General features: G+C 36.3%; 1 protein-coding gene and 1 pseudogene across 10 annotated transcripts in view; one reads left to right on the top strand and one right to left on the bottom strand.

Moving 5' to 3' along the window:
• The window catches only part of NOX4 (NADPH oxidase 4), a 248,422-nt gene that overhangs the window by 45,939 nt on the left and 176,313 nt on the right, over window positions 1–26,170 (top strand). For 7 of the 9 annotated variants that reach the window (XM_054699596.1, XM_054699598.1, XM_037523119.2 and 4 more), the window contains one exon: window positions 462–557. The exons of the other annotated variants lie outside the window; for them this stretch is intronic. In XM_054699596.1, the coding sequence (XP_054555571.1) occupies window positions 462–557 (96 nt within the window). Of the gene's footprint in view, window positions 1–461; window positions 558–26,170 lie in introns of those variants that run through there. 9 annotated transcript variants of the gene reach the window in all.
• LOC119255702 (40S ribosomal protein S27-like) lies at window positions 18,726–19,051 on the bottom strand (annotated as a pseudogene). The gene has a single exon (XR_005127520.2). The product of XR_005127520.2 is annotated as a 40S ribosomal protein S27-like (transcript).

The raw sequence follows: 26,170 nt of genomic DNA, 5'->3' as shown, positions 1-26,170 counted from the left end.
TCCAACATTTTCAATAAACAAAACTTTCCGCTGTTCGGATGCGGAGGAGCCTCCCGCCCCGCCGCGCCAGCAGCGCGCACAGGTCCTGCTGGGGGCGCGAACGCGAGGGAGAAAAGGCCAGTTTTGGTGGACAAGGTGGTTTCTGACCCTCTAACGCCCCCTCCCCTGTCCGCAGCGCTTCCCCAGCTGTGTCTCCTGCAGGCTGGTTTCCAGCCCCAGGCTCCTGCATTCAGCGGGGCTTTCCAGGGCCACTGAGACTTGTTTGAGACCCAAGACTTGTTCCCAGGTTCAGGAGCTGAGGTTTGCTTTGTTCTGAGTGATTCCAGCTGGTCAGTTGAGGATGTTCTCTGGCCCTGCCCGTTGAGGTTCCCTTGAAAACACTTTCTGGTGCACCAGGAATGCGCTTGAGGGCTCCACTCACCAGGTAATGCCTTCCTTACTCTTCTTTTGTGTGATTTTAGCTTATCTGGCTCTCCTTGAATGTCCTGCTTTTCTGGAAAACATTCCTGCTGTACAACCAAGGACCAGAATATTATTACATCCACCAGATGCTGGGGGTGAGTAGGACCCGGGACCGGCCGGTGGCGCGTGTGCACAGACACTGCTAAGGGCTTGGTCGGTTCTTCCGTTCATTGCAGAATTTACTACAGCTGTCCTTAGAAACATTTGTCCTCTCTAACGCAATTCAGTTTTCCTGATTTATCACTTACACTTTTCCAGGATAAAATACTGCATTATTTTAAGAAACAAAAATAATGTGTTACATTGAAACCACTACACGGTCGGTCCAGGCTAGTGACGCTGTGAGCAAAGTTGCTGCATCTTGCCAGCTGCAAAGCGCCCCTTGGATCACTTTCACCCAGGACCAACACCTGTCAGGTTTTTAGCGCTCACTTATCAAGACTCTCAGCCAGCCCGTTAGTTGAACAGACCATTTTTTTATTTACTATATTTTATTTTATATCATTCTTATATCTTTTTTTTTTTTCATTTTTGCACAATGTATGCATTGTCATCTTGGTTATATTGCCCAAACAATTCCCACAACCCTTGTTTTGATCCTACTCCCTCATCCCCCTCCCTGGTAGTGTGTGTGTCTGATTTATAGTTGCTTGTTGATTTTGATTTTTACTTTATTATAATTAGTCATTTTCCTGATCCCTTATTTAGGTTTTCTAAATTCCTCGCTTTGAGTGAGGCCATCCTGTATTTTTCTTTTTCTTTCTGTCTTATTTTCCTGAGCATGATCCCTTCCAGCTCCATCCATGTTGCTGCAAATTGCATGAGTTTATCTTTTTTGATTGCTGAGTAATATTCCATTGTGTACATGTACCACATCTTCTTGATCCAGTCATCTATCTTTGGGCATTTGGGTTGTTTCCATAGCTTAGCTATTGTAAATATTGCTGCTATAAACATAGGGGTGCAGGTGCCCTCGGGAATTACTGTTTCTGTGTCATTTGGGTAAATACTTAGGAGTGGAATTGCTGGATCATATGGAAGCTCCATCTTTAGCAGGTTGAGGAACCTCAAGACAGCTCTCCATAGTAGTTGACCAATATGCACTCCCACCAGCAGCGCAAGAGAATTCCTTTTTCTCCACAACCTCACCACATTTGTTATTACTAGTTTTTTTACTATGTGCCATTCTCACTGGTGTAAGATGGTATCTCATGGTAGTTTTGATTTGCATTTCCCTGATTACAAGTGATGTTGAACATTTTTTCATATGCCTGTTGGCCATTTGCATTTCCTCTTCAGAGAAGTTTCTTTTTAGCTCTTCTGCCCATTTTTTGACTGGATTATTTACTATGTTTTTGTTGAGATTCTTCAGCTCTTTGTAGATTTTTGTGATCAGAACAGACCAATTTTTTTTTTTCACTGTTTCTTTTTACTGACAGCTCTCACAAATTCTGTGCCCAAGGTGGTTGGTATTTCATATCTGGGAGTTTCTCAGAATCTTGCCCTAGGTCATGGTTACTTAAAGTTCCAGTGTTCTTGTTCAATATGGGAATGATATTATGCAAAGCTTTGCTGTGATTTACTTCTTGTCAATGTTTCTTTTCCCTGTTCTTTGATCTCATGCTTCCTCTTCATCCCCTCACACCTGACTCCGTAACAAAAGACAGCAGCACTGAAGACATCTTATTTTGTAGTAGGAGATCACATTTTCTAAGCAAGAAGCAGAAAGTATAAAACATGTTGAAAAATCTTCAGGAGGCAGAATGTTGCCATTCCTTTTCGTTAAGAAGAAAGCATTCTAAAAAGAAACTGCATTGCTTTGTTTTCTATGATTTAATGATTTTTTAAAAATTTTGATTAGTTCAGATGAATTAAATAAAACCAACCTTTTATTCCATGCTTTAGATTTATAGGTATTATTTTTCTTTAAATCTCATATCCTAAAGCAATGCTCGACATGTTAAGAGTGCATATTAATTTGAGGCTGATTTAATTAATTGATATTTTTATGCAAGAAAGTACCATTTTAAATTATTAATTGCAATATTGATTTTTAAAAATAATATCTATTTTTATAGGAATTTCTTTAGAGCTAAGTTCATAGTAAAATTGAGGAGGGGGCAGAGATTTCCCAAATGTCTACTACCCTCACAATTGGATAGCCTCCCCCATTATCATCATCCCCCACTAGAGAGGTACCTTTGTTACAAATGATGAACTTACACTGACACATCATAATATATTACCTAAATTTTTAATTAGTTGGTTGAGAAAAACAGCCTCAAAGATTAAATTTATTTTATTGGTAACTCATAGCTCTGAACATTTATTTCTTCCTTACATCCATCTATCCATCCATCCAGCAAAACTGTCATGAAATCTGTGATTTTCAAATGAACACATAGACAGTAACACTTCTTCCATGTCAATCTTATGGAAAAATCCATCAAGTAAATACTTATAATTCAACAAACAAGATAAAAAATTTTCATTAATAATCATAGGACAGATTGCTGGTCTATTATTTTACTTTGTTTCCTAGAAATTCCCCTGTGGTGTGAGTTAGTGAACATAAGGTTTTTCAGTGGGACATATATCTGACTTGTTATGTACCTTGATGGCCTACTTGGAGAAAATACTTGAGAGTTATGCTGGTAAATTGTGAGAAATGGTAGATGTTGAAGGAGGGCATAGGGTAGAAGGGGGTAGGTCACTGGCACAAGATACTGGTGGAGGGTGAGTGATGCATGTACACATATGAAATAACCCCTAAGTTATATAAATATAGAAACAACTGACACGTTAATTAAAATAATTAAAAATAAATTTTTATTTAAATAAAAATGTGGTAAATGTTAATTAGGAGCTATTTGCTTTAAAATCCAAGAATAGACTACTTTGAAAGACACAACTAAATTTTAGATTTCAGTTCTATGACATAGTATAAGCTAATGTGAAACTTATTTAAAATTAAATATGTTGAATGGAAACCAACAAGTTAATTGGATGCTGTGTAACTGAATTTAAAAATTTTTGGTGACAAGTCAGATATAATGGAGTGCACATACAAGCACACACATAAAAATACACACATAGGGCCTCCCTGGTGGCTCAAGGGGTTAAGACTCAACCTATGGAGCTATCTGCAGCCACTGCAGCATAAGTTTGATCCCTGGCCAGGGAGCTACCCTCATGGTTCAGCAGACCTCTCCTGTCTCCCTGCTGCTCCCCTCAACAGTGTGTTTCAGTCAGTCTGCCTGTTCTGCTCCCCACTCTGTGTCTGGTGTATCTTCTCACCCCTCCATCTCTGGCCTGTACCCTAGTTCTTGTATGCATAAATAAATAAATAAATAAATGAATAAATAAATCTTTTTTTTAAATAAAAATACACACATAATCTAAATAATCTTAAAAAATGCCATGCCTTTCTATATTTCACATTTTCTTCTACATTCCACATAAGTATCTGATATCAAATCTCTTTTTGGCTTCTTAAAAATTACCATGGTAGGGCCTCCCCTGGTGGTGCAGCGGTTGAGCACTGGGCTGTGAAACTGCCCGCAGCCTCTGCAGTGCAGGTTCGATCCCCTGCTGCCGGCAAGGATCCCTCATGGCACAACAGATCTCTCCTGCTGCCCGCTGCTCCCCTCAGCAGTGTACTTCGTCATTCTTCCTGCTCTGCTCTCCCCTCTGGCTCTGGTGAATTCCCTCACCCTCCCATGCTTCTGACTGTACCCAGTGCTTGTATATATAAATAAATAAATAAATCTAAAAAAAAAAATTACCATGGTCTATCTTGAATTGAATTTGATTGCTGCCACTTTAAAGTGAAAATGGAAGCAGTACTTCTATTTGCTAAACATTTTGATAACACTGAGTCATTCATCTATAAAAAGTAGGGTAATAACAAATTTGCACAAGTATTATGGGAAGGGAGAGTCTTTCCTGGAATATAACCCATTTGCAGGAAGACAGAAACTAATTCTTAACAGTTGTTTGAAATTTCTGCTATCTATTGAAAAGTAACAGTTTATCCAACTGTTTTTATTGTAAACAATTGATACACCAAGCATTTCACAAATATTTTGTTTATGCCAGGAAAGTGGGTTATATATAGGCTGAGAAGGCCTAATGGCATGCTTAATTCCCTTTGGATGGTCAGACTCAGAGTTAGGATTTGAATGCAGTCCAGTTTGGTGTTTTGCTTTTCCCTCATACTATGCAAGTTTTCTTTTCTTTTCTTTTTTTAAGATTTTATTATGCATACAGGAACTGGGGTACAGGCCAGAGTCATGGGGGTGAAATGATTCATCAGAGACAGAGTGGGAAGCAGAACAGGCAGACTGACTGAAGTACACCGCTGAGGGGAGCAGCGGGCTGGACAGGAGAGGTCTGCTGTTCCATGTGGGTAGCTCCCTGGCTGGGGATTGAACTCGTTCTGCAGTGGCTGGGGACAGCTTCACAGTGCCATGTCTTTTTTTTATATATATATAATTCTTACATCATTTTTCATTTTTGCACAATGTATACATTTTCATTTTGGTTATATTCCCCATACAATTGCACCCCCCCTTATTCGACCCTTATCCTTCTTCTCTCCCCACCCCCCCACCTCCCTAGTGTGTCTCTGGTTTATAGTTGCTTATTGATTTCCCCTTGTGCCACCAGGGAGGCCCCTACACAAGTTTTCTAAACACCTTCACTGGTCCATCTTAGATATTTTGCCACTTGTCAGTATTACACTTTATTTGCTGTGTAATAGAAATGTACTGTGGGTCATATGTAATTTAAAATTCTCCAGAAGTACATTTAAAAAAAAAAGAAAGAAGACTGTGACATTAATTTTAATAATATATTTTATTTAAAATAATATACCCAAAGCATAGTAATGTAGTATCCAATAGAGGTCAATATTAAAAAAAAAAAGGGTTATATAGTTACATTTTTTGGCTATTATTTGAAATAGTATATTTTATATCTAGTCACTAAATTTTCATTTGAAAATTCAGATTTCTAAATTTAAATTCTGTTTAAAATCATAACATTTTACAGATAAAGTGAATTCTCATACCCAAGTTGTTTAAAAATATTAAAAATTTTCCCAGTAATACAAAGAATATCATATTACATTTATATTTAGATTAATAAAATCAATAAATTTAAGATTTTAATTCCTTGGTGGCCCTAGACATATTTCACATGTTTAATAGACATGTATGGATAGTGGCTACCATTTTGGACAGTAATTGTGTACTGTGGGGGAGATATTCCTGCTTTTATGGTCATATGAACTTATCATGTCCGTTAAAGCAACTACTAGTCACCAACTAATCCAATAAAAAGGCATCAGGATGGATATTCCTCTTTTTCCTCTCTAAAACATGAGTTGATATAGAATGGAAATTTGTGGGTAATAGTTACTGACTGGTGTGCAAGTATAAAATTATCTCTGATTTCTCCCTAATTTTATGACTTTCTGGTGGTATTTAATGATGATATTATCTATTTTTATTTCTAGTAGGCTAGGTGACCGGTGTCAGACTAGAATTGAGGAATGAAAAAGTTGGATGAGAACTGATAGGGAAAATATTTTTATTGATGGAACAAATAATAATATTTTGATTAATATGTCTCAGATTTTATCATGATTACTCTTTCCCTGCCTGGTTTGAACCAGACCTGGAGGCTACGAGGTCATGACCAATTTGTGCCCGAGTTAATGTGTTAATCAGGCTATGGACTTCCTAGGATATGTTTAATTATGACATCTTGTGAGTTGGAATCTTAAGATCAGCTGAAAGGGAACAAAACGTCTTTTGGGGGATGCCAAAACAAACACACAGGCAAATAAGCAATAGGGCTAAGCAATAACTTCATCTCTCTTCCCACAGCAACCTTTTATTTTATTTTTTTTTATTTTTCTGATTTTATTACTGGTAATTTTTGCTTAGGTTTTTCTGTATAAAAAGAAGTATCTGCTAAAAAGAAGAAACGGGTGTGTTAGAATTCAGATTTCCCTCAGAACTCTAAAACTTTTTTCCCTAAAAATTAATCTACTCTCCTAATTTAAAGAAACTATACTTCTTATATGAACAGTTCGAACTTATGCAAAATATTTATTTCACTGAGTTATGTAGTAGTTTTCCCCTCAAAAATTGGCTTTTGGTAACTACATCTTTCAAATCTGTGATGATACTATCAAAAAAATCTTAATGTTTGAAATCTCACAAAAAATTTTATTTTACAATCCAGCCTGTGATATCACGACTCAGAACAATCTTTAAAATAAAGGACTCCAGGACTCCATTTATTTCTTAAACTGAAAATATTTTTTGTTTGTTTGTTATTTACAAGGAATGAAAAATGTAGTTCCTTGTCTTTAATAAAAAATACTAATGTATTGGTTAGAAATTCAGTTTTCTAATTTTTTATTATATGTTGGGGCAATTTAACTCAAATTACTGTCAATGGAAGATTTCTTATTCATGTTCATCTAGTTGTTTTTTTTTTTGTTTTGTTTTTCTTTTTTTTTTTTTTTTTTTTTGTGGGCCCCTCGCTGGCTGCTGGGGAACAAACTGAACTGGCACTATAGAGGCTGCAGGCAGCCTCACAACCCAGTGCTCAACCGCTGCGCCACCAGGGGAGGCCCATGTTCATCTAAATTGTATTTATGGCATTATAACAATTAGAGGATATAATTGAGTGCATATAAACATTTTAATTTTAGGAGAGAATGCATTCTATGGTAGCACTATATATAAGTCTTTGGGCTTTATAACATTTTCTCCCAAACTAACATTTGTATATGGACCATTGAATTTCAACCTAATTATTCTGGTCCATGATGAGACTTTTTTTTTTTTTTTTTTGCTTTGTCTTATAATTATTATTTAGATTTCATGCATGGTCATGAGGATTTTTTTTTTTTTTTCACTCTTAAGATACGTGTAATAATTGGAAGAAAGTTGTGAACACTGAGATTTTTTTCTAATTTCAGTGATGACCTTCCCTTGGCTAGTCATTTTTCTTAAGTTACTTAGAAACATCAACTAATTTACCCTCTCAAAGGTCCTAGGAGTTATATCAGAATTAACTTTTTTCCGAGACAGAAATTTGATGACATGTGAATTTCTTAAAGTCAGAGACTGGGATCACTGGGCAAATAGATCTAAGATTTTTGTCTGGGATCACTGGGCAAATAGATCTAAGATTTTTGTCAGTTTGGTTTCATAGCTGATGTGGCTTTTTTTTTTGTTGTTGTTGTTGAGAAGGAATCCATGCTTTCTACCAACTTTAGACTAGACAAAGCATCATCATCAACTTTTTATTGCAGAGACTATTAATGCTACTACCTATAATTTCCCAGGTATGCCCTGTGGTTTGAATTCAAGAAGAATTTTTATTATTTTTTTAAAAGATTTTATTTGTTTTTGCATAGACTTGGGGTCTAGACCTGAGGTTCAGGGGGTGAGAGGATTCACCAGAGACAGAGTGGGTAGTTGAACAAGTGGGTTTACTGAAATACACTGCTGAGGGGAGCAATGGGCAAGGCAGGAGAGGTCATGGATCAGACATTGTGTTAGGTAGGATCTTTATACCTTTTCAAAGTCTTGACTAGTCTACAAGGTAAAGTCTACAAGTAAGAAGAAGCTAAAGCGCAGAAATGATAAATAACTTGCTCATGGATTAAACTACTTATTATGAAGCCCCCAAAATGCCAGCTTTCCTCTTTTCTTCCCTGTTATCATTTTTTAGTCATATTCACTTGACTGTTCTATATTTACTTACAGTGAATACTTACATTATAATGTTTCACTTAATTGCTCTTACTTACTTCAAAGTATTGTGCTGATGATTAGATAGGGAAGATTTTTCAGAATTGAGAGCATCAGAAATTTGAAAATTGGTTGTTTCTGACACCTGTTGTTCCTCCAGGGAGTCTAAAGTGCAGTTTGGAGAAAAATATGAGAGATTTTGTTTTCATCACTTAAAAGTGGCAGATGATCCTGAATATCCAACGTGCTTTGCATGTTGCGTTGACATTGTTGATAATTGAAGTGGTATCTTGCTGTGATTAATAGTTTTGCTAAGACTTAGGTGGGACATTAGTATAAGAACACATTATTTAGTTGGGGAGAGATACTATCTTACTGTTAGTATCCACATTTAATGTTACTTTGTAAGTGATGAAAGTGAAGCAATGTGATAATAAAAAGTTAGCATCCTGAGAATAATAGTTTCTTTTGGGTTTGGGCACTGGGGCAAAAGAAAAGAAGTTTGTTTACATTTTCAGTAATTGGAAAGTTGAATTTGACAATGATCCCTATCTGTGGATAATTTAATTCAACATATGTTCTATATGGGGGAAATTATATGCTTTAGTGGTTTTCATGGATTTGAAAATTGTTAAAAAAATCCAGACATGTTAAAAAATGAATATTGTTGAAAAATCCAGACATGCATCAAGAATATCAGAGTTCTGGTATAGTTTAAGATAAGAAATGAGTGATGTACACAAATAAAACATATATTGAGATTTTAAAAATGTGGGCACTTCAAATGCTAAAATAAATTTAAGAAAGATGTATGGTGAATGTCTTTCTGCTATATTGCTTTTCCCATATGATGAATTTATTAAATACCCCATTCAAATTGCAGATCAATTTGCTTAATGTAAACTTAGAAAACTCATTAGCAGTAATCCCAACAAGTTTTTCTTATCCTCATGATACGCTTTGGTTCTCTTTATTAATTTACTTTTTTTCTAATATATTTTCTTTTTTGTGACTTTTGATTAGCATCTTATCTTTCTGAGTGAACATCCTGTCAACCCACCTCCTGTGGGTACTTGGCCTTCAAGCTGGATAAGGGTGACCTAACATTAAGAAAATAAGAACCACATATTAAGAATACTGACGGGATAGGGTGACTAGAGTGTTTTTATACATCTCACTGATTTTCTTTGGCCAGGTTACTTTTGATAAGTTACTTTATGTGTCTTGAACTTTGTTAACTCTCTTGACTTAAAAAGCACAAGCCCATCCCATATAAAATAAACAGAAATGACAAATGTTGTCAAGAGTGTGGAGAAAAAAGAACCCTTATATATTGCTGGTAGGAATGTAGCTTGGTCCAGGCCCTACGGAAAATGGCATTGGAGGGTCATCAAAATATTAAAAATAGATAAAGCATATGATACAGCAATTCCATGCCAAGGTATTTACCCAAAGGATATCAAAATCATTCATTTAAAGAGATATATGCACTCCTATGTTCATTGCAGCATTATTTAAAATAGGCAAGTTATCTGAACAACCTAAATGCCCAGTGACAGGATGGTGGATTAAGAAGATGTGCTGTATATGTGTGTGCATACACATCCACACACTTTTATAGAATACTCTCAGTTATAAAAAAAGATACACTCTTGCCTTTTGTGACAATGTGGATGGGATTGGAGGGAGTTAAGCTAAGGCAGTTAGAATAAGGAAGACTATTACTGGGTGATTTCACTCATATATGGAACATAGAGTGATAATACTAAGAGACTAATGAAAGTAAACCAGAACAACCCCTAGAAATATGACTGCAGAATTTGAGATGACTGTGAGGTGAGAAGGGAGTGGGGCCCATTGTATATGGTGGAGGGTCATGGTGCTTTGGTGGTAGGTGTGGTGTGGTGACCTGTCTGAGGAGGTGTGAATATGCCCCCATGAACCATACGCAATGTTGTAAACCAGTGTTACCTCCATTAAAAAGAAGAAAGAAAGAAGAAGAGGAGAGGAGAGGAGAGTGGGGGGAGGGAGGAAGGAAGGAAAATTCTAGAATATTAGTGTATCAGTGACAAAATAATGCAGTGACAAGAAGATGCATGTTTAAAAAAGGATTTTATTTATTTGTGCATAGAGGAACTGGGGTACAGCCAGAGGTGCCGAGGGTGAGAGGATTCGCCAGAGACAAAGTGGGGAGCAGAACAGGCAGACTGACTGAAATACACTGCTGAGGGGAGCAGTAGGCGAGACAGGAGAGGTCTGCTGCGCCATGTGGGCAGCTCCCTGGCCAGGGATCGAACTCATGCTGCAGTGGCTGCCAATAGTTTCACAGGATGCGTCTTAACTCCTTGCACCAACTGGGGGACCCCGAATGTGCATTTTTGGATAAATTGATGAAAGTTGAAATTTTGACTTCGCCTCTTAACAATTGTATCTTTAATTTATTGAAATATGCAAAACCCAGTGTCCACAATTTTAAACTATTCTATGATTAAATTGAATTACATGAAAATTCTAATATTGAAACATTTGGACTTACTAAAAATGTCAGTTTCACATAATTTAAAGTACTATCTTTCTGACACTGTTTTTGAGGAGAGGTAAGATAATGGAGAAATGAGTGTAGAAAAAGTTTCTCTTCCCTTTTTAATGGTAAACTATAGTAGACAAGTTCATGACATTACTAGACTAATTTCTTTCAGCGGACACTTTTGAAGTCAAGAATGCTTTGACAGGGCCTCCCCGGTGGCGCAGCGGTTGAGCACTGGGTTGCGAAGCGGCCCGCAGCCTCTGCCGCGCCAGTTCGATCCCCGGATGCTCCCTGGCCACCAGAGGACGGTCCCGCATGGCGCGCAGACCTCTCCTGCCGCCTGCTGCTCCCCTCAGCAGTGTACTTCGGTCCTTCTGCCTGCTCTGCTCCCCGCTCTGGCTCTGGTGAATTCTCTCACTCTCCCACGCTTCTGACTATATCGGGTGCTTGCATAAATAAATAAATAAATAAATCTTTTTAAAAAAGAAAAGTATTTTCAAAAAAAAAAATAATGCTTTGACATTGAAATCTGTTTGTAAATGATTGTTGATGATTATAAAACTTTACAGTAACTAAGAGAAGGTTTTCTTTAATGTATAAATTCAGAAGTATTTAAAAAGATATTTTCCAAAGAACTGTATATATTTTTAAGTTATAGTCTCAAAAGTACTTAAGTGCAGAGTTAATTGCTATTCAATGAGAGTGGTTTAGAGTTTATAGCTCCAAATTCCTTATACTTTCTTCCAAGAAATCCAAAGATTATGGTACACATACAGGAGATTCATTTTGTAGGAAATTAGCAGGGAATTGTCTCTGGAGAACAAGGAATTTATTTCTGATGTCAGGTACACAATATTTATATAAACCTATACCCAGTTCATGGTACACTGCCTCCATGGATTTGTGCAAGGCCCCTTTTTGCTTTCTTCATTGTTCATGCACTCATTTGTTAATTTGTTATTAGCCCCTCCACAATCTCTAATCCTCTTTTCTCTGATAATACTTCATTCTCCCTAAAGATTAAATACAAGAATTTTCAAGTAAACCCTTAACTTGAAGTTGTCTGGTGACCAAATGGTCTTATTTTTGAAATGACCGTTCATGAAATTTTTAAATCTCAGTATAATGCGACTGACTAGGGTAAATCAGGCTGCTACAAAAGGAAATCCCTAAATTTCAATGGTTTAAAGAACAAAAATGCATTTTTTTCTGACATGGCAGTCTAATGTGAATGTCTCAGGTTGGTGGTCACTCTTCCTGGTAAAGTCCTTCCTGGACAGGTTAACATAGCATCTTTCTTCTTCAATGTTCTGTTTCCAAATCACTTGACATTGCTGTTTCAGTTTGTACTATGGGAGAGGGTAAAAGTACATATGCAGAGATTTGCTGAACCAAGTAAGTTACAAACTTTAACTTGGTTCACATTCCACCTTGAAAATCCAGTTAGCTACTTTTCTGATGTGCTGACTTGTATCCTTTTATTGAAAAGTAATTTATGTTCATGTTTATTTTAATTCACAAGAATGCTATTGTGAGGAAGAACTCATTCTGACTTTTTTCACCTCATACTGTTTTCAAAGTCTATCCATGTGACTGTGTGATTCTTTGATCTTTTGCTTTAAATGCTTCAGCGTATTCCACAGTTTGCATCGATCATGTTTTACTTATTCATTCTCTCAGAAATTATCACTTAGATTAACTCCGCTATCTGCTATTAACCCTGCTATCTCAAATAGTACTATGATAAAATAAAACATAATACAAATGTGTAAATGCTATATGCTATTTTGCTGGTTTTATAATTAATAGATTAATCAATAACTCTTTAGGTGTTCTTATAATAGAGGACAACTGATTTGTCCATATTATAACAAAATGAGGGATTTCTGTATTTGCTTGTTGAAATACTTTCTTTTCCCCAAAAAAAGAATGTTTGCTAAGTGTCTTATGATCACATAAGATAACCAAACTGTAAGAAATATGGTATGTCACCTCATAGGGGAACTACAGAATGGATGATATTTAGTGTTTGGGCTTCACTTAAGTTGTTAAAGATCAGTAACTTTGTCTCTTTACTCAAAGTTCATTTGGATCCCTTTCAAACCCACCCATTGTCTTAAATGTCACTCATAAATTTCCCTCTATCCGTACCTTTCTTTTACTATCCTTTCTTATCAAGGCGTACCCTATTCTGTCCTCTCCTATCCTACCCTGTCTTATCTTGTCCTGTTCTATAATGCCCTATGCAGTTCTTTTGAATCCTGTGCTTTGACTATCTTGAAATTTATCAAAAGACTAGAAGAGCCTAGGACCATAATGTTGCTCTTCTGAAAGCTTCTACCCTAAGTCATGGAAATGTTTGCAAGATAATTTTTCAAAGTTTATTATGTATTTCACATATGAAAATAATGCATATGATTAAGACAGTGAAGAATGCACAAAAGTAGAAATAAAAGGATAACTGTCACACACTTATTATTTACGATAATATCACTCAAGTTGTACTTTTAAGACATTTCCCAATTTATTGTCTTAAGAAATTATTTCTTAAGATTTTAGTTATTTATGTATGTATTTAATCTCATTTATTATAGAAATTGGGAGATGTGAAGTCAACAGCACTGACACAAAATCACTAAAATGTTGGTGCTTTCCATAATACAGTTTATTTAATAATAATGTATGTTAGATTACCCCTATTATCATAAATTCATATGTTATTAATGTATTCTAAACATTTTTGTTAAAATGCATTACTTATTTTTAATATTTAATTGGCTAAGGAAAAACAAACCTAACCGAAACATTCACGTATTTTTTGATACCCGATCTTGCTTGTTTCACCACCGAGAAAATGATGTTCACAAAGCATCACTGTACTGGGCCTCCCCGGTGGCACAGCGGTTGAGCGCTGGGTTGCGAAGCTGCCCGCGGCCTCTGCGGCGCTGGTTCGATCCCCGGCTGCTTCCCGGCCACCAGAGAACGGTCCCACATGGTGCGCAGACCTCTCCTGCCGCCCGCTGCTCCCCTCAGCAGTGTACTTCGGTCCTTCTGCCTGCTCTGCTCTCCGCTCTGTCTCTGGTGAATTCTCTCACCCTCCCGCGCTTCTGACTGTACCCAGTGCTTGTATAAACAGAAAGAAAGAAAGAAAGAGAGAGAGAGAGAGAGAGAGAGAGAGAGAGAGAAAGAAAGAAAGAAAACATGCCTCTATATAAAAAAAAAAATTAAAACAAACCATCACTGTACAGAATATCCCTGTTTCCAAAATTATGTCCTTTGAAAATATTAGAATTTTAAAGTACAATATATTCACACACACCTTCATCGATTGTGTATTTGTATTGTTATTTATTCGTTGAGATCTTGAAAAATGTCAAGTATATTACATTTCAAAAGAAATACATACTAATGTATGTTGATACTGATCGTGAATTGAAAAAAATTAGAAACTTCCCTACATTTCTCACTGTCTGTATTTATGTCATCTATGGCATCTATGTCAATGTCCATATCTGTGTATTTGTATTCACATGCCAAATATCAATTGTTTCATGTCCATTATATAGGTTGAACTTATTTTTTTTAATTTATTTTATTTATTTATTCATACAAGAGCAGGGTTATAGGCTAGAGGTGCTGGGAAGGGGTGGGAGAGAGGATTCACCAGAGACAGAATGGGAAATGGAACTGGCAGATCTACTGAAATACACTCCTGAGGGGAGCAGCATGTGAGTCAGGAGAGGTCCGCTGTGCCATGTGGGTCACCTCCCTGGGATCCAACTCATGCTGTAGGGGCTGCTGGTAGCCTCATAGTGCTGAGAATTAATCCCTTGTGCCCCCAGGGAGCCCCAAAACTTATTTTATTATAAATGACTAATAGTAAATGTGACATGTACCATAATTAGTTTTACATCTGTGACTGTTAGGCATTTTAGTTCTATTCTTTTTCGTTTTTATATGACAGATCATATTGCAGTGAGTATCCTATCCTTGTAGAAATTTACATGTACACTAGAATTTTTTGAAGTCCAAGATGTGATATTTGATCTTTGTCAGTGTTAGTTTTCTTAGGAGGAAAAAAAGGATTAAATTTGAAATATGTTCCTTTCTTTTACTAGTATATCCTCTTATATTTGATTTAATTTACTTTTCTGCTAGTAAATGAATTAATGTGGACCACATTATGTTGACTAGTTAAATCTGTGAAGGCTTGTCAGAGGAGTCTAATGCTTTAATGTGCAGTATGTAGTTTAGGTAAATTATGTACCAAATGATCCATTAATTCAGTCTATCTTTACCAAGTTTCTACTCTGTTAGTAACTGGCCATTTTACTGCACCCAGAGTTTCTTTTTCTGTTAGAATTGATTAGATTATTTGAGGCAGTTTTTTTTTTTTTCCAAAGAGATTGTAATCTGAGAATCAACTTGATTCATAAATGAAATTGTGTTTAAAAAACATGCTAGTTAGCTAAAATTGTTAGTATTTTGCGAATTTTTATAGATTCGATAAAGAGCTGTTAACAGACAAGATTAAATTCAGTAGTAGTAAAATATATTTAAGTATTGTGTACTTTGCAGAAATGAGGCAAAATTGAATATTGCGTGCCCTTTACTCCTTATGAGTTTTAATATAGGAATAATCTGATTATATTTCTACCAGATAATGGGTTAGTTTCTATTAAGTGTTATTTTTCTCAAAATTATCCCATATTGCTCACACCACTGATAGTAGTTTAGTTTCTAAATTTTAGGAGGAATACTGAGAAATTAATACTGGTTTAATTATGAGGTGGTATGATGCAAGGTTTTGGAATGATTGTTTCTGATGAAGAGCTGCTGAGAGGTGACTAATTGTTTATTTCTTTTATAAAAATCACTGGGGTTTTAATAATTATTGTATTGAATCTGCAAATTGCTTTAGGTAATATGATCATTTTAATGATATTTACTCTTCCAATTCATGACCATAAGGCATCATTTCATTTCTTTTTATCTTTTATTTATTTATATATTTTTAAAGATTTATTTATTTATACAAGAACTGGGGTACAGGCCAGATGCAGGGGACAGTGAGAGGATTCACCAGAGACAGAGCGGGGAACAGAACAGGGAGACTGACGAAATACACTGCTGAGGGGAGCAGTGGGCGAGACAGGAGAGGTCTGCTGCACCATGTGGGACCCTTGCCAGCCGGCCAGGATCGAACCAGCACTGCAGAGGCTGCAGATAGCTTCTCAGTGCTGTGCTCTACTGCCTGCGCCACCAGGGGAGGCCCTTTTTTTATCTTTTATTTCCTTTAACAATGTTTTATAGTTTTCAATATATTGGTAATTTACCTACTTTTTTTGTTTATCTAGGTGGTTCATTCTTTTTTGTTGTGAGTGTAAATGGGATTGCTATCTTTATTTCCTTTTCTTCTGATGAAATGCTTGCATATATCAATGCAACTGATTTTGAGTGTTTGTTTTATATCTTACTGCTTTCCTGTATTCAATTATTTTTCTAGTAGGTTTTTTGTAGCCTTTTGTTTTTTCCATATTATGTCATGTGTGAACAGCAACAATTTTGTGTCTTCAATTTGAATTCCTTTTAAATCTTGTTCTTGCCTAATTGCTCTTACTAGCATTTCTATTACTATGTTGAACAGTTGTGTTGACAGAGGAAATCCATGTCTTTTTCCTTGATCTTAGCAATTTTTCACCATTGAGTATCATGTTGAATATGGGTTAGTCATCTATGATTTTATAGTGTGTAACTAAGATCTATTTCTTTCCATTTTATTAAAAGTTTTATCATAAATGGGTGTCGAATTTTGTCAACTGCTTTTTATATTACTTTTTAAAAAAAGATTATGCATCCAAGAGCTGGGGTACAGGCTGGAGTTGTGGGGGGTGAGAAGATTCACCAGAGACAGAGTGGGGAGCAGAACAGGCAGTTTGAAAACACACTGCTGAGGGGAGCAGCGGGAGAGTCAGGGGAGGTCTGCTGCGCCATGTGGGTTTCTCCCTGGCTGGGGATCGAACTCGTGCTGTAGAGGCTGCGGTTAGCTTCATAGGTTGCATCTTAATCCCTTGCAGCACCAGGGAGGTCCGCTTTTTGCATCTCTTAAAATGATTTGTAATTTTTTTCTTCCTTTTTGTTCATCTGGTGAATGACATTACTGATTTATGTACATTAAATTAGCCTTGCATCCCTGGGATGAAAACTATTTGATTATGGCTTATGATTTTCTTAATATGTTTTTGTATTTGATTTTCTAGAATTTTGGTGAAGATTTTTGCATTTATATTTATCAGGGATATTGGTCTATATTTTCTTTCCTTTTTTTTTTTTAAGATTTATTTATTTATTTATATAAGCACTGGGTACAGTCAAAAGCGCAGGAGGGTGAGATAATTCACCAGAGCCAGAGCAGGGAGCAGAACGGGCACACTGACGAAATACACTGCTGAGGGGAGCAATGGGTGTGGCAGAAGAGATCCGCACACCATATGGGACCCTCGCAGGGAGGCCTGGGATTGAACCAGCACTGCAGAGGCTGTGGGCAGCTTCGCAGCCCAGCCCTCAACCGCTGCGCCACCAGGGGAGGCCCTGGTCTATATTTTCTATGTTTGAACTGCCCTTATTTGAATTTGACAACAGGATAACATTTGCCTCATAGAATGTGTTAAGAACCTTTCTACCTTTTTCAATTTTTTTTTTTTTTAAGAATTCGCGAAGGATAAGTAGTAAATCCTCTTTAAAGATTGGTAGAATTCACTGGAGAAGTCATCTGGTCCTGTTTTGTTTTGTTTTGTTTTGTTTTCTTAGGGTTACTTTTAATATTGTCTGTGCAGTAAAGAAGTCGAGTCATTTTCATTTGATAAATTCCTTTTATTTAAAATAAAAGGTATTTATAATATTTTTTAAAACAGTTATAATAGGGAAAGTGGAGGAGGTTTTTTATTAGTGAAGTTTGTAAAACAGGTGTTAGTAATAATTACCTCATACCTTTTAATCTGGTGACTTGCTCATTAGCATTGCCTTCAGAAACTCAAGAATGTATTCATATGCAATTCTGAATACCATTTGTGTTGAACTTTAACTTTTCCAGACAGACACATTGTCTAGCAGTGAATCTATTTAGCTCTTTGGCTTTTATCACAGGAAAAGAGTGCACAAAATCAGGGTGGAAATGTCATGTTACATTATGGCTTTCTTCTCTTTCTATAGCATCAATAAGTACATTTCTTTCTGACCCATAACAGAGTTCTAAGGAAAGACCAACTCCTACTGAAAAATGGAAGGAATTTAATTTCTAGAAGGAGGGAAATGAAGGATGCTGACATTAAAAAAGGAAGGATTTGATTATAAAGTAAGGTGGAGCTAAAATCGGGATAAGCTCTATACTTTTGGTGGTACCTTTTGGTTTTATGGAGAAAAGAAAATCCCCATTTTTTTCTTTAAAACTAATTACTTTCCTGTGGAGATAGTATTAAAAAAAAGGAACAATTTATAGAAGGGATCAGAGATCAATTTGATTAAATAAAAAATACGTAATACTTAAGTCTCTATGGCAGTTAGTTGACAGAAACCAGCTAGTATTGTTTGGAATGAATAATCTTCCATGAAGGGAGTTTCCTAAGCTTTGGGTATACCCTACAAGTACTGAATTACACTTTGAAAATAATAATTATTAACTGTTCACTGTTTTCTGTTTGTTCATGGCATGTTATTCATTGTTGTTCCAATTTGAAATTATCAAAAAAGTGAGTTTTGAAGTCACCCTTCATTGAAATGTCATTTATTTTTATCCTTAAGTGTAATCTTGATACATGGAATGTCCATCACATTCCAAATTCATGTCCCTATTATATTATATTAATGGTATATATAAATATTTTAAATTAGGAACACAGGCTTTATTTCCAGGTATAGGAAAATGCATTTCTGTCATGGGCCCTTTTTATTTATTTATTTATTTGTATCCAAAACTTGTTTATTAAGATGGTTTCTCATTCATCTTGATTCAGGGTGCTTTTAGCGCTGCTTCCGTCTGAAGGAGCATCCTTCTGTAAGCCTTGCTTTTCCTCCTGTAGGCTGGCAGAGGACAGTGGAGCAGCCAACACATAATACTACCGTTTGTGCATGGCTAAAGACGGTGGTGATTTTATAGCATCCTGGGCATTTCACATCCATGAAATAGGAATTGGGGCTCTGCACCAGGCGTTTCTTCTTGTGTTTCCTCTTCTTCTCTTCTGGAGGGATGAAGGAGATCCTTTGCGAGAGGCATGTTCTCGTGGGGAGGTCTTCACCACTGGAAAGGGGCCCTTTTTATTTTTATAAAAATAAATGCCTACCATTACCTTAAAAAATTGTAGAGACTCCTATCTGGGATGTTTCTCTTTGTTCTTGTACCTGTTTTATAACCACTTTTCTTTGGCTTTAACTGCTGAAAGCATATTTTCCTCAAGGAATGTTTTATCACAATTTTTTTTCTTTACAAACGAGCACACACTTTTGAAGTCTCCAAAGTAAGGGGCAGTTTGGGCTTTGCCACTTAGCAGTGCTGCCACTTGCTAGCTTTAGGGGGTAGACACGGAGATAAATATCAATATGTAAACTTTTACAATACAATGGCTTAGGTATTTATAAGGATTAGGTAAGGTAAAAGGCAAAAAAGAAGCACTGAGAAAGATGCTTGAAATTTTTCAGAATATTTGAAGAAAGGTAAAAATTTGTAGGTTTGTGGATGAGGATGTGAGTGGGTTTGTAGCTCCATGCAAGTTCTAATAGAGAAAATGATCCTAAGGCTGAGATGTGAAGAGTAATTAAGAGTTCACCTGGGAGTAAACATGGAGTTAGAAAAGGTGGAATGTTTCTACAAATAAAGGGAATGGCAAAGCATGTGCTATGGAGAGACAACTGAGGGTGTGTAGTAACCTTGGAGTAGCTCATCTGGGTAATATGTCCAGGAGTTGAAATGAGCATATAATGTAGAAGTATAGCTGAGTGGCCTTATGATATCAACAATTTGACATATTTTCAGATTTCCAATGTAAGTTGAAACAAAAGGAAGGTTGACCAGTTGATATATACAGTTTCATCAATGATAGCCAAGCCTGGTTGTACCTCTTAAGGACCTCTCTCCAGACCCAAGGAATCAACATTTCAGGAAACACAACAGAGATATGTTTATTTTTTAATAGCCCATTAGTAATATTTCCACAAAATAACAGGAAAACCTAGTCATTGGATGAAAGTATGAGCAACTGAAAAAGTAAGAAATTACTATGGTTTTGAAAGCACATTTGACAAGGTATCTGAGTTCTTATCTCTGCTCTGGGGAGTGACATATTGTTAGGAAAATGACAGAGAACATGGTAGGGAGACCTAGGGTCTAGTCCTTGGTTTTTTAAAGTTAGCAATAGAAGTAGATCTAAACAGAATATTGTAATAGAAGACTATCAAGCCCTCAAAGAAGAGCCATGTTCTGTGACTATAAAATATGTTACATTAAGGTGTTATGTAGGCTTTATTTAGTTTCCTTCAAATTTTTCCTTGAGGAAAAACATCAGTAAATTGACATTAGATGAGTACAAAATTATGTTATTTTTGAAAAAAAAAAACAAAATAAAAATCAGAAAGTAAAATAAATCTGTTATAAACCTCTGTGGTAATTTTTTTGAAAATTACCAATTGTTGTCTCAACAATAAGTGGCTAGAAAATGAGCAGTTATTAAAGCCTACTATTTATTTTTCTTTGGCCTTTTAAAATCCTTTTGAACAATAGTTTTGTACAGTTATTTACATGTTTATTTACATGTTTCTATTTCCTCAAAACTTGAGGAAATTCTCAGTTGAGAGCAAAATATTCATTTGAAAGTTAATTTACCAGAAAGGGAAGTACGTGTGTCTTTTATGGATCCAACTATGTCAATAGGATTTTGTTACATTTTATTAACTGTCAAGAAATTGGATGATGATTTGGAAAATATTAATGTAGACTATTCAGTTAAGGCAAAATTGAGAAGGGAAAGTATCAGAATATAGGATCCACAGCCAATATAATGGGCTAATACCAGTAAATTCTTGCATTTGTGTACCTGTTCTCACATTTTCCTATTTTCCCCCTAGTATAGGAAAGAGAAGTCATTGATAGCAATTTATGCGATGTTTTAAACTACAGATGGGGCCTTCCTGGTGGCGCAGTAGCTGAAGACAGTGCTGTAGAGCTTAGTCAGCCACCACAACACGAGTTTGATACCCGGAGGGCCAGGGAGCAGCCCACAAGGCGCAGCAGACCTCTCCTGTTGCACCAGCTGCTTCTCTCAGTGGATATGCCTTTTCTGCTTCCCATTCTCTCTGATGAATCCTCTCACCTCCCCCGCAACTCTGGTTTGTACCCCAGTTGTATGCATAAATAAATAGAAAAGTCTTTAAAAAAATAAGCTGCAGATGGACCATTATGTTACATAGTTACCCCCTCAATATGACACAGTCATTATTAGCTGATGGCTATCGATACTGCTCTATGCATTTAGCCTGTGGTAAGGATGTGCTGATTCTGGTAAATTGGAAAGAGTCATCGAGATGATGAAAGAGCCTTAAAATTATATCAAGAATTTTAGAGGCAATAAATTTTTTCTAACATCAAGGAAACCAAATTGGACTAGGAAATCATACCACTTTTATCTTTGGTTTTTTAATATATGCTTTAGGAAAATTCTCATTCAAAGTAGTCTGGTGGATAGAATTTATAGATACAAATTTAATCTAATTGTAAGGAAAAAATAGTTCTGTTTGACTCTTTAACAGATTGCTTTGTCTGGAAAAATCAATTGCAGGTAGATTACTTTGGTTGAGGCTGCAACAAAATGGGTTAGACTGGGTAGATTGTGAGTTATGAGTAGGTCCTTCTAGTTCTCTAATTTTAGAATTTTTAGAATTTTCTTTTTGCATGCAGAAGAACTGGAGTGTAGCCCAGAGGTGTGGGGGGTAAGAGGATTCACCAGAGACAGATTAGCGAGCAGAACAAGCAGATCTAGTGAAATATACTGCTGAGGAGAACAGCGGGTGAGACAGCAGAGTCCTGCTGTGCCATATGTGGGTAGCTCCCTGACCAGGGATGGAACTCAGGCCATAAGGGTAATAGTGCAGAGACTTAACCCCCTAGACCACCAGGGAGGCCCTAGAAGTGTATATCTTAGAATATAAATTTCATTATAACCTAAATATTTAGTAAAAACCAAGTCCTTTCTGTATGTTGGACTAAAGTGTAATAGCATAAAACATAGTCTTTGTTGAAAACATTTTTGTTTTTGTGATTATTAACTATGCAAGGTAATATAGTTGCAAAATTGCTTTCTTTCAATTTGCTCTCCAGGCTTCATACAGAGTAATCATTACCAAACACTAATCTCTTCATCACATCTCCCTGCTTTAAACATAGTCAATCTCGTTGACATTAGGATAAAGGCAAACATCCTTAATGTGACCTATGAGGTCCAGCAAAGTCTACCCCTACCAATTTCTCCAGTTTTATGTTATATAACACACCATTTACAAACACAGTGGCTTCCTGTTCATTTCTCATCTATACAGCATGTACCCGTTTGCCACACATCAGTTCTCATGCTGGTTTTTCTGCATGGATGCCCTTTTCATTCCTGAATGGCATCAACTTTCACCTCGGGGTCACAGCTCACTTTTCAAAAAAGAAAAAAAAAAACACCTTCCTGTTTAGATCTCATTTCCTATTGCATATGCTCATACTCTGTATTTCTTAGAGTATTGATCACTGTTGTTATTTACATTTGATTATGTTGCTGTTTGATTAGTATCTTTTCCTTACTGAAATGTAAATATATAAGGGAAGGACATTTTTTTCTATTTTTAGTTCTGTTTTCTTGTACAATGTATATATCACAATAAATATGTGTTGAATGAATAATGTAATTGGAACAGATAACACTGGGTATGCAGGAATATTATTTAGAGAAAGGCTATGATTCAGTGAATCTAGAACAGTAAGTAAGTTAATTTTATATAATGCTTGCAACTGTTAGTCTGGTTTTACTTTTTACATATGTTCTAAGATGTAGGATTATTGCATTGTATTGCATTAGATTGTATTGTATTAATTATATTAATATAATAATTTTATAGGTAAAGACATTTTATTCCCCCCAACTTTATAGATAAGTACAGTTAACTAGCTCAAGATTTTTTTTAAAGATTTGTTTATTTAAACATACAAGAAACTGGGGTATAGGCCAGAGGTGTGGGGGGTGAGAGGATTCACCAAAGACATTGGGGACAGAACAGGAGGACTGACTGAAGTACACTGCTGAGGGGAGCAGTGGGTGAGTCAGGAGAGGTTTGCTGCACCATGTGGGTAGCTCCCTGGTGGGGGATTGAACTTGTGCTGCAGTGGCTGAGGACAGCTTCATAAGTTGTGTCTTAACCCCTTGTGCCACCAGGGAGGCCCCACTAGCTCAAGACTAAGAGTTACTAAGTATATGAACTAAGATAAGAAGCCATGTCTTTGCGACTTTAAGAAATAAACTATGTAGTTGTTCTACCTAAGTATTATGATTATAATATTCTTGAAATGGAATATTTACTGATAATTTTTATAGCACTTGCTTAGTCCAAACTGCTGTGCAAAAATGTTATTGACTAGCTTAAAGAACAAACATCTCTTCTTACAGGTTTTTTTTTTATCTATTTTTTTTTTTCAATTGAGGTAACATTGGTTTACAACACTGTATATCATTTAAAGGAATAGGATCACACTTTGAAGGTGTATGTTTCTCACGTCATGCCCACCACCATGGCACCTATAGTCCTGGGGGCTGGGAAGGCCAAGATCAAGATGCCAGCAAAGAGTATGTGTGAAGAGGACTCTGCCTGGTTTACATATACCCACCTTGCTGTATCTTCAGATGGAGTAGAGCAACAGATCTAATATTTTTCTCTTTTTCAAAGGGTGTTCACCCCTTCATATATGCTCTACTTTCATGACCATTATCTAAATCTAATTGCCTTTCAAAGACTCTACCATCACATGGTGGATTACTTCTTCAACACATGGATTTGGTGGAGAGGGCACAGATGTTACATAGAAAGGACTAAGCTATTTTTTTTGTTGTTGTTCTTGTCGTTTTGTTTTGCTTTGGTTTATACCTACTCACCAAAAATAAATTCAGTTTTATAAATTTGTATGTAGAATTCAGTTAATTATATTTTAGAGACCTTGACAGGTAGGACTTTAAATGTGAAAGTAATAATGCTATCTAGTGACAACCTAAATGTAATTTGAAAACTAGAGCAGCAGTTTAAGCTCTCTAGGAATAGTAAAATAAGTCACTCACAGAGTGGGTCAATTTCTTTTGTGAACATTTGAGTTAGCTCATTCTTATCACTGTTGCTAATTCATAATGCCTGAATTATTCCTTTTTTTTTTAAGATTTATTTATTTATTTATACAAGCACTGGGTAGAGTCAGAAGCGCAGGAGGGTGAGAGAATTCACCAGAGCCAGAGTGGGGAACAGAACAGGCAGACTGACAAAGTACACTGCTGAGGGGAGCAGCGGGTAGCAGGAGAGATCTGCGCGTCATGCTCGACCCTTGCCGGCGGCCGGGGATTGAACCGGTACTGCACAGGCTGCGGGCAGCTTTGCAACCCAGCGCTCAACCGCTGCACCGCCGGGGAGGCCCTTGCCTGAATTATTCTTAGCTGTAGAATAGTATAGAAGTAATTAATAGATGAAATGGTTTCTTTGGGGGCCTCCCCTGGTGGCGTAGGCCACGCTGTGAAGCAATCCACAGCCTCTATAGCGCTGGTTAGATCCCAGCCGGCCAGGTTGCTGCCCACATGGTGCAGCAGACCTCTCCTGTCTCTCTGCTGCTCCCCTCAGCAGTGCATTTCATTCAATCTGCCTGTTCTGTTCTCCGCACTGTCTCTGGTGAATCCTCTCACCCTTCCGCATATCTGGCCTGTACCCCAGTTCTTGTATAAATAAATAAATCTTTAAAAAATGGTTTCTTTTGTATGATTATGACATAGACTGGACTTATTTTATATTTCCTAACTTTCTCTACTGCTTCTAAATGAGGGAGTTTTGTACCCTATTTATTATAAACATGCATTTTTGTTTCAGTCTAAAGAATTAAGTATAGTCAGAAACAAACATATATGAAGAAATAAACCCTAACTAAAATTTCTGGTTAGGTTATGCAGCATCATAAGGAAGAAGTGGAATGCCAAAGTAAACTCCATCTATCCCAAGAGTACACTTAGAGACACTTTGAATTAAATTACTGTGTGATTTAATGTAAATATAATAATAAAATATCCAGACAGGCAATAAAGGGTTAGAAAAGTGAATAAGCACCGTGTAATATTTTTTTAAAAGCATTGAACCAAACATTGGGGTGCAGGTGCTCTTTGGGATCGATGTTTATAGCAGCACTATTTACAATAGCTAAGCTTTGGAAACAACCCAAATGCCCAAAAGAAGATGTGGTACATATACACCATAGAATATTACTCAGTATTCAAAAAAGATAAACACATGTGATTTTCAGCAACATGGATGGAGCTGGAAGGGATCATGCTCAGCGAAATAAGCCAGAAAGATAAAGAGAAATACCAGATGGTCTCACGCATAGCAGGAATCTAGAAAACTTAAATAAAGGACCAGGAAAAAGAATAACTATAAGAAAGAAAATATCAAAATCAACAAACAACTATGAACAAGAGATACTCTATGGGGGTGGGGAAAGGAGGAAATACTCTATGGGGGTGGGGGGTGGGGAAAGGAGGGATGGGTAAAAATAAGGGGGTTATAATTGTATGGGGAATATAAAAATAAAATTTAAATTAAAAAAAAATAAAAACATTGAACCAAAATGGAAATTTGGATAATTTATCTCTTTCCTGAACTTATATGATAGATTTTAGTTGATATATTTTAAATAAATTATTGTTCTGGCACCTTAAAATTGCAGATTAAATTATCTAAAGTTCCCTGAGCTAAATTTTTCTTATTGCATATAGATGTCAGGTCAAAAGAGAGAACAATTACTTTATTTCTCTGGAAATGAAACTTATCACACTCATGATAATTTCAATGATTGAGATGAGAAAATTGTATTTAAATTTTTTAGTCCAGAGTGGATTATTACTATTACTCTGCTTGCTGTTCTTCTCATTGAACTGTATCCTTAAGGTCTTCTAACTCACAGTATAGAAATAGCCTAAATATAAATATTAATTATATTTCATTGGTCAATGAAAATTATTACTTTCCTCACATTTCTTATTATCCTGTCTCCCTTTCAGGAATAATATTTCATGTGCTAACAATAAACACTGTAACACAGTTGCTATTTTGTCAAAAATTACTCTGTTATTCAGGA

Source organism: Talpa occidentalis, unplaced genomic scaffold (assembly GCF_014898055.3).
Source record: "Talpa occidentalis isolate TD23 unplaced genomic scaffold, MPIMG_talOcc4v2.1 talOcc4.3, whole genome shotgun sequence".
In the NCBI taxonomy this organism is placed as follows: Eukaryota; Metazoa; Chordata; class Mammalia; order Eulipotyphla; family Talpidae; genus Talpa; species Talpa occidentalis.
This window is presented reverse-complemented; position numbering and strand designations above follow the sequence as displayed.